The sequence below is a fragment of the Danio rerio genome, chromosome 20 (assembly GCF_052040795.2).
Source record: "Danio rerio strain M-AB ecotype USA chromosome 20, GRCz13ab, whole genome shotgun sequence".
Taxonomy (NCBI): domain Eukaryota; kingdom Metazoa; phylum Chordata; class Actinopteri; order Cypriniformes; family Danionidae; genus Danio; species Danio rerio.
Genome location: NC_141040.1, coordinates 29089189 through 29099075, shown reverse-complemented (window position 1 = coordinate 29099075; position 9887 = coordinate 29089189). Strand labels below are relative to the sequence as shown.

Here is a 9887-nt window from a genome sequence, read left to right as displayed (position 1 = left end):
TCCCTTTCTGATGATCAAACTGAGATTCAGCAGATCATTTTGACCACATCTACTTGTCTTAAATGCTTTTAATTATATTCCTAAAGGCTTTGTGAAGCAACCAGGACATTTTTCATACAGCATGTTTAAGAATTTTGCATAAAACAAACAAAATAAAGTAAAAAAAAACCAAACAAAACAGGCAAACTAAACTGAATAAAAGAACACAATAATACATGTTTACCTAAGACACATCTGTAGCATAAAATGGCTAAGAGTCTGTCCTTTCGTCAAAAAAACTCCACCCTTAAATAAAAAGTCTCAGAATATTTATAAGAAATAAACATTTATTGCTTAAAAAGACATAGGCAGCCTATAAAAATGTAATGGTTTTGAATACAGTGCCAGCATTCACTTATGAAACACATTTATCTTATAATGAGACGAACATACAGTTCACAGAGCTCTAGACGCCTTTGCTTGTATTTAGACTTTGTAACTTTTAATAAAAAAAGAGCAAAATAGTGCTTGTGGTTTTGTCCATACAATGAAAGTCAGTGGCATCCAAAACTACACTGGGTCCCAACTGCTGTACTTTCATTCAATGGACAAAATGCATACAGTAACAGAGTTTACGTTTTTGTGTGAACTATCCATTTAACTCAATAATGATGTGATAAAAATAATGGAGATGTGATAAAATAATGGGCAGTGAGGCATTTGTTAGAGAGCAACTAATCAATGTATATGCGTAGTGCACTCACTAGTATTTGCACCCTTGGTAAATATCAGTGAAGAAGGTTAAGGGGGGAAAAGTATTGTTTTAACTTGTTTTAAGATTTCTTGCTCAAAATATGAACAAAGAACAACTAAAGATGCCTGATGCTTTTCGTTTATTTTGGAGGATGAAAGTATTTTTTCTTTCTTGAAACCTTTTTGTGATCTCTTCAAAATCAATTTATGGTGATGCACTGTATGTGATTGTAGTTTTGAAGACTTTTTGACCTCTAGACACAACTAATTATCTAATTTACGTTGGCAAATCTCTAGTTGCAGTCTCTATTCTTAGAGATTTTTTGGACTATGATCCTGGGAGTGTGTTTGGACAAGATAAACACATGTCCTTTTCCAGGTTGATTCATAAGACTTTCAGTTGATTTAAAGATTGCCCAGATGGTAGAAAGGGTTGGTTGGGTAAAACTTTACTTAAAGAGGGTGTACATACTGTAAGACATCTTTATAATACATGATATGATACGTCATGAATATGAATGAGATTTTATGCTTGCTTATGCATGCTTGAGATGTTTTTTCTGACAACTTGACATAACTAAACACATCACAACCTGAATTTATCTTTGTCATGAAAACTTGATATCACCAAGGTAACATAATTTGTCATAAATATTTCATAAACATTATTGTCATGAAGCCATTATAAGTGCGTCATGAATATTTTTCTGATCACTTTTCAGCAGAACAATCTGAATTTGCCATTAAAATTAGTCAATAAAAGTGCTATTCGAATCAAATTTAATTTGCACCACTGTAGCTGAGTCCACAAAAAATAGTGATGACGTTGTTATACAATTCATCACAATTTTAATGGCATCACATAATGGCTGTAATGTTTTTGACAGATTTTTAAAGTTATGTTGTCCTAATAATGTCAATTTGTCATAAGGACATTTAAAACATCATCATTGTATTTAAAATGACATAACTATGTGTATGACACTTGTCATAAATATGCACAAAAGCTCATTAATATTCATGACATGTGCCATATCATGATTATAATGACCCCATTACGTGATCATATCACCCCATTTAGTATTATTCAATTTGATCTTCAGAGTCACTAAAGTTTACTAAAAATGTAAAATATAAATGGAAATAAACTATATATAATAAATATTTGCAAAAAATATTTTGCTCATTAATTTATAGGGGTGCCAATAATTATTAGCAACTATATTTGTTCAATCTTTACTTAGTTTGTGATTTTGTTTTGTTTTTGCTAATAGTTAATCTACAAAGATGAAAATGTCAACCAATAAGATTTTAATAATGTTCTATGGCCTTCTTTGTCCTTATTTACCAAGGATGTCAATATTAACTCAGGACACTTCATAATGCCTGCATGAAAACAGTTGTGAACAGTGTTAATTATAGTGATAAACTTGAATTAGGTGGGTATGAGTGAATCACACTTTACTCTGCAGTGTCTACAAGATGTAAATCTTGAGGTTTTACTGTTGCTGGGGAACACTAGGCCTGATGGGAATTTGTTGTTTGCATGTTTATGAGTATGGGATGAGCTGCCAGCAGACATTAGAGGTGTAAACAGGTCTGTAGTATGAGCAAGAGACACGCAGTGAGCAGAAGAGCGAGGGAATGTTCACATTGAATGGCTGAGTCTTTCCTACAGGCCACGACAGCAGTGGACGTCTGTTCTGACCTCACCTCTGGAGGAGACACAATCATCCCCTGAATCTAACAGACACACAGAGAACATCTTACATCAAACTGTAAAAAAATCAAACACACACATTCTGATATGGATAAGTTACATTAATCTATGACTTCCTGATCTAAGAAGTTTGTGGTTAGTAAGTTTTATTTTTCTCTCTTCTGCTTACCAAGGTTGCATTTATTATTGTTGACGAGTTACATTTTAAGGCTTTGTCCAATTGTGGTGACTAAACAAAATGGGTTTTATTAGGTGTTCTATTCCATGTTGTTTTTTATAAGCAATAGTTTTCTTTACAGTTGAAACACTTATAAAAAGTTGAAAAACTATGCACTTCAGAAAGTCATTTTATATATTTCAGCACACCGTACCCTTCTGGTATTTATTCAAATTTATTTTGTGCTTCAACTTGTTGTAAAGAAAGAGGCAGAGATGACCAGATTTTGCATGCTTGCTCAGTGTTGCTCCTTTAACTGATGCAGCTATAAATGTCATTTTAGTAAAATTAACACTTACGTTTACTAAATGTCTGATAAAATGACCTAAATTGACACTATAGGGCCTACTCACACTATGCCATCCGTACCGTGCCCAGGCCCGTTTCTCGGATCATTTGAGAAGTGTGAGTGTGCTGAATCGGGCTCAAGCACGGTTCACTTGGCCGGCCCTGGCCCGGTTGGAAAAGGTGTGCCTGAGCGCGGTTCACTTGGGCTTTGGCACGGTACGCTTGTGTGTGAGTACAAAACGCGCCAAAGCCCGAAACTGAAAGCGAGACTTGACTTTTAAGGGGCTGTTTCATATGGATTTATTAATCATTCTTACTGTTCAGTGATCGCAAACTGCCATAGTTTATTAAAGACGAGAACTCACAGCACGACAGCTGCGCGGCTTCAGCAGACCTCCTCATTCCTGCAGCACGAGGGCTTTATGAAAAGTGGCGGATCTGTTCTGACTACGTATAAATATCTGACTACGTGTCACGGCATCCCTAAGGACTGTTTGGCGAAATATTTGACTGCATGTCGCTGCATATCAAATGACTGAAACGATATAACTAGAGAAATCTCCACTGTGCTGGTGAGTGAGAGAGTGCTTCTCACTGAACAGCACAGCAGCGATGACGTAAGCGTGCCGAGGCCCATTTGTGGTGTGAGTGCGGGCTCGGGGAGACGGGAGGGGGGACAAGTACCTAGTAGGCAACTGTACCTAGTGTGAGTACGGCCTTAGTTTCATATTATAAGTAACAAAGCAAAAACCTTGTTGTAGTTATTAATTGATTTATTTGGCTTTTTAGCACACATTTGGCCTATAAACTTAACCTCCACTATACTAATGATCTTCTTGTTATCAGACAATTTTAATGACACAGTAAATCCCCACTGACTGCAAACTGTATGTTCAACATGCATTTAGTATCTAATAGAATTATTATTTTTGTACTATGCTTCATCCACGTCAGTAGGTGTCAGCACTCAGTCTAAAATGTCTCAAAGCCCACATATACAATAATATTCAAAACAAGTGGTAACACTTTAGTTTAAACAACAATTCACACCATTACCTACAGGTTATTTCCCGCATATTATTAAGAAATTAATTGTTAATTAGCACTTAAATGTATGATCTTACTTTACATTCCTAATCCTACTCAACACATAAACCAGAATATTACTTCAAAGCCTTTTGAAGGCAAGTCTGAAATTAATTAGCCTAAAAAGCTGAATGGCTAATGCTAATGCTGTCTCTATAGCAGTGTGCAGAAAAAAGCTGTCATCTGATTACCTAATGCCGAGTTCAGACTGCATGATTTTCAAAGTAATCGTGTCACAGATGTTTTCACACAGCATGACTATCTGGGCTAGCGTTTCGTCGCTGCTTTGTTTACACTGCAAGATTGATCTGTGACAAGGACTTTCACATTGCATGACTTTACTATAGGAAGAATCGCAGACAAGTTCGTCCAAACTACGTCTCACAGCCAAAAACACGTAGTATGTCTTTTGTTATTAACTACACAATGAGAAAGAAGCCTTTAATGGGGTAGAAAATGTCAATATTTGCTTACCTAGGTTTAAAGGGAATTAGCTATTTCTCCTTAACGTTGATAATAAACTAATTTCTTTATGTATGAAACGTCAAACAGACACGGTTGCTCCTGAGTCCTGTCAAACCTGCACTAGTTTTTCCTCCATTTCGTGGGTCCAAATAAACCGAAAAAGATCACTTTTAACTTCTCCCCCAGCCTCCCGCTAGCCTGCAGCAGGTATACACACACGCACACACAAGTGAATGCCGCTCTCTCATTGGCTGTAGGCGATCGCCAATGTTATTTTCAGTCAAAATTCAATTCACACGGTATGATTTGAATTAGCATGCCAAATATCTTGCAGGCATCGGCGACTCATCGGCGATTCTCTCAGATCGCGTCTTTGATAGTTCATACTGTGTGATTGTCACTCACATGCACGAGCAGCGATTTGCCTGTGATCTCAGGCATTTGTCGGCAATTTCTCAAAACCTGTCGGCGAGCCAAAATCGGGGCTAAAATCACGCAGTCTGAACTAGGCATAAGACATACTTCACATGACCAGGTTAGCATTACAGGTTTTCCATTATTAAGCAATACAGACATTTACATCTCCCCCATAATAAGAAAATCTCTTACTACCTTACTGACTATATGAATAAGCAGCTAATTAGTAGTTTATTGAGCTAAAAGTCTTAGTAAATGGTTTGTTAATAGCGTGAATTGTACATTAAAATAAAGCGTGAACAAAAAATTTAAGAAAACGTTTGAGCTTGAGGAATAAATCAAAACCACTCACCGACCACTCATCCTGCCCAGTCTTAGAGCAGCGGACATTCATCGGGAGTTTAAGTACAATGTCATTGAATGATTTTCCTTTCTTCATCGTCCATTTGTATTTGTCCATGGCCTCAGTGAAGGACAGGTTACTGTATTTCTTTGGGCTCTTAATCACAAATGGCCAAGTTCTTCAAAGAGCAAAAGAGATGGTTTAGTACGTGTGTATATATCATAACATTGCATAAAAAGTAATAATAATAAAGATGCATCAATGTATTGGCCAATAATCAATATCAGGTCAAAACCAACCCAGGCTCATTCTGAAAACGTACCTCTATATGCATTTTTGGAGAGCGCCAAATACATCCTATGAGCTAAGTTTTTTTTTTTTTTTTGGTTAGTTTTTGTTTTTGCTAACCCACCAGAGGCTGCTAAGTACGCTTTTTCAGATCATAAATTATTCTCGCGAGTGACATTTGTGCCTGCTGTCCTCGTTTAAATCCACCAGAGGCCGCTGTTGGCTGACTGACTGACCAATCCACTAACCCACCCTCCTCCATTCCTAAACCCAACCAATAGTGTTTTCAAAAGCACAGATTGATTCGCCCACCCACTTCCACAAACTCAACCGGCAGTTTTAAAAAGAATCCAGAAAAAGAAAAGCCCTCCGATTTTTACTACATTTCCAGACTTTACTACATTCTCACCCTGTTATTGTTTATTGTATTTTTTGGATTCTGTTTTTGTCTTATCTGCTTTCTGGAACCATTCTTCACCTTCACCTCTATTCAAATGTATATAGAGCTACATTTGAAAACATCTGATGGTCAGAAGTGACAGTTATTGGCTGAGATATTTACTATTGGTGCATCTCAATCTACATTTGCCAGATTTAATTCAGTCATTTGTTCACCAGTAGTGTCTTTCCACACGATATCACAAGGAATCATACTTTATGTATTTTCAGAAAATTAGCTAAGTTGTACAAAACCATGTGATTTTTTTTATTTTTATTTTTTAATCAGTCATGCTCCCTAATCCAATCACTAAACCCAAACGTCATTTAATGGTAATCAAATTGTACTAAAATGTACTATATGAATGAAATCATACTAATTCATACTGTACAAATAAGCCATTAAAATATAAAGTTACAAATTGCAGTGAGATTGTGTTGGTCTTTATGATACAGTTTTCCATACAGTAACGAGAAACACCATTAAGGCTTTATAAAGGACAGAAAAGCACCTTTAAAGCATTGCAAAATATCACAACATTCCACATATGCATCAAAAAAAAAAAAAATTACTGGGTGTATGAAGTCACTTCCTCTTAAATTAATACAGATGTACAAGTAGCATATGTAAAAAGTTTAAGAAAGTTATATTCTCTTATAAATTAAATGTGTCTTTGTCTGTCATTTTCTGTCACTAATTTTTTAAATCTATGCATATAAAAGAAATCAATTTCCTTTTAATTATGCATATTATAACTCATATCAGTACATTTTAAAACTGAATAAATTAATTTCAGGGTTTTTGTTTCTGAATTCTTTGCTATTTACTAGACAAGAGCTCCCCTTGTGAATGAAATTTGAAAATATGTTTATATGTGATATGATTACAACACGGTTGTAATACTTATACCCCATATGACATGCAGTATTTATTTGATAAATATTCTCTCCCTGATTTGCTCTCCCTGATACTCCTGCAAGATAGATGTGTGTGCGATCGAAAGACAGAGGGCGCTTGGGGCAGAGCTTTGAAATGAAATCTGTTTAGAGTTGCCAGGTCTATCCCTTTTCAATCCCTCCTAATTCCAGCATCTGAGCACAATACTGCTCCAAGCCCCAGGGGGTCGAATAAACACACTACACCAGCAGGGTCCTTCAGATGTTCCTCATTGTAGACACACACATACATACACACGCACCCACGTCCATCCAAAACACACATTCACTCGCTCACACGCAAAATCACAAACAAACATGTGCGAACATAACAAACCACACAGCTCTCGTTCTCTATACAAACCAGTGAAAGGAATCTATACAAATCATCAGCGCCCACATAATCTAAAGTCGACTACTAGCAGATGCTCTTGAGCTGTACAACTCTTTTTAAAAAGTCTACTGATTTCTAATAGTGCTGTGATCATATCTTAAAAAGCTACTTTTACTTTAAACTAAGCAATAAGTATTGTTGGAGAAAGGAATATAAATAATTTTATAGTTTTTTTATTTGTTATTTTTTAATAAACAATTGTATTTGTATTGCTTATGGGTTATACATTAAACAAACTTCTTCTCGATTGTGATATGACTTGCATCAATGGATCAATGGACTCTTCAGAGTTTGGACGCTCAGCAGTGAATATTAAACAACACTGTACTAAACTAAACTTAAACTCTGAAAACTAGACTGATACTGTTTCAATTTACTATAATCTTCCAGGTTAGGCTGCTTTGACACAATCTACAAAAAGCGTAAAAGTGCAATAGAAAAAAAGATGAATTGAATTGCATATTAATGAAGCATTTTTGCAGAAGTAGACTAAAATAACTTTTCGCTCTGCAGCTAAATTTTCTGTTAGCAGAGATGAGTTGAAACTAAACACAGAATATGTGCAGTTGAGAAAGTCTCATGCTTTTAATCTTGTGCAGAGTATATGTAGAAAAAGAGGATGTATGTATGGGTGTGGCCAAGGAGGACAGAAGGATTGACAAGTGATGAAATTTTACTATACTCCACCTTTTTAAAGTGTTGGGAGTAATACGTTACAAAAGTAATGTATGACAGTAACGTATTACCTTTTCCTGTGACGCAGTAGTGTAAGGGATTACTAATACATTTTCAGTAATATTTTCCCCAGTACATGTTCAGTAACGCTTGCATTACAACAAACTTTTTGCCCACAAGACATTAAAAAAAAAAAAAAAAAAAAAAAAACACAGTTCTATTTCCTGTTCACTTTTTACGTTTTGAACGCGGAATGATTTCAGCCTCTGAGCTCGAGGTCCAAGGCTATTGGCTCAGCCCGGTTTGCAGTAATGTTAAGTCCTAACGCGCAATGGAAAAGCGTCAAATAGATGAAAATGGCAAAAAACAGTACGTCTGCTAGATGGACGTATGTGCAAATGATGTTATTTCACTGACAAATGTTGTAAGCGCTGTATTACAAGTCAAGAGCATATGTAATACGAGCAAGCGAATGTCACGCCCTGGTTTCCTCTGTTCTTGGACAAAACTCCTCGCGTGCACTTAAAACACTGACTGCTCTCGCTCCGTCCAATGATGCAAATTTACAATTTGTGCCTTGTGTTTCCTTCTATTTTCGTGCTTTTGCTCTCCAGAGATCCTCCTGTTAAATTGTTATCCTAAGAATGCTGATATGGCTTACATATTGCTACACTATTTGCCTACAGGTTAAGGTAAATTCTATAATACATATAGTGTTTCTGAGTGTTGGGTATACTACCTATATTTTAGGCTAGTATTGTTTACAACTTGTTAATGAATGCTTCAGCATACCGTAGTATTAAAAATAATAAACATAACATGAAATACAAAGTGTAGTTTTACTACAGTAAAGTGAGGTGAATTATAGAATAATAATGTAAGAAAAAAACTAAAGCACTGGGTAATTTGTTTATATTACACTTGTGTTACCATAGCAACTATAGTATTACCACAACTAATTAATTGAAGTACTTTACTGTAGTAGGCTACTGTTCAAAACACTCTACATGCCAATATGTGTGTTCAGGGGCCCTGTGGAACAGCTTTTCCTCAAAATAAAGTGGATGGCAGGGAAAATGTCCTCCAAAATCTCATCAACAATGTGGAAGACAACAGAGACTAGTTCACTTTATTTTAGTTGCCATGATAAATGATTTATTTAAAGAGTGAATAGCACAGTGGGCTATAATACCTTATGAAGTGTTTCCCTATTTTCTATCAGCTACATTTCTGCTTGCGTTAGTTATATTTTTGTTTAAATGTTTTTTATTTGATTAGCATGGTGCACCTTTTGGATGTTAAATAAATGTTTTTAAAATAAAATGTATTCTTTACAATCAAAGTCTATTCTCTGTGTATTTAAGTGTTTAAAACTGGAAATATCTCATCATATAACATACAGCCAACAATGTTATGGTTTATTAGATTAAAAATGTAATATGTAAGTCTATTTTAGTATTTTGGTTATTGTTAATAAATAGTGCACCAATATAAATCATATCAGAAAGCACGAAAAGAAGAAGGAACACAAGACACAAATTGTGAGTTTGCATATAATCTTACTGAGCGAGCAGTGTACTGAGAGTGCGCAAGAAAATTTGTGCATGAGCAGTGCATATTTGAGAGAGCGTGAGAAAATTTGCATGCGAACAGTGTATATTTTAGAGCTCACAAGCAGTTTTATCCTCAAACAGATGAAATCGATGCACGGGGATTATATTGAGAAAGCTATTTTCATCATGCTCACTTTGTGCATGACAGTTTTGTGTTGTAAGACACTTGAATTTAAAGTGAATAAAATAATGGCAAAAAAAAACTAAAACAGCATCTTGTCATGGCATTGGAGTCTATATATAGACCTGTTGTGTCCAATATAAATATAGCCAAG

General features: G+C 35.5%; 1 protein-coding gene across 4 annotated transcripts in view; it reads right to left on the bottom strand.

The window, feature by feature from the left end:
• Nucleotides 1-308: 308 nt before the first annotated feature.
• The window catches only part of moxd1 (monooxygenase, DBH-like 1), a 41666-nt gene continuing 32087 nt past the window's right edge, over nucleotides 309-9887 (bottom strand). For 3 of the 4 annotated variants that reach the window (XM_087297804.1, XM_087297805.1, XM_087297806.1), the window contains 2 exons: nucleotides 5278-5446; nucleotides 309-2475 (listed from right to left, as the gene is read on the bottom strand). In XM_087297804.1, coding sequence (XP_087153930.1) covers nucleotides 2314-2475; nucleotides 5278-5446 — 331 coding nt within the window. In that variant the 3' untranslated portion in view covers nucleotides 309-2313. 4 annotated transcript variants of the gene reach the window in all.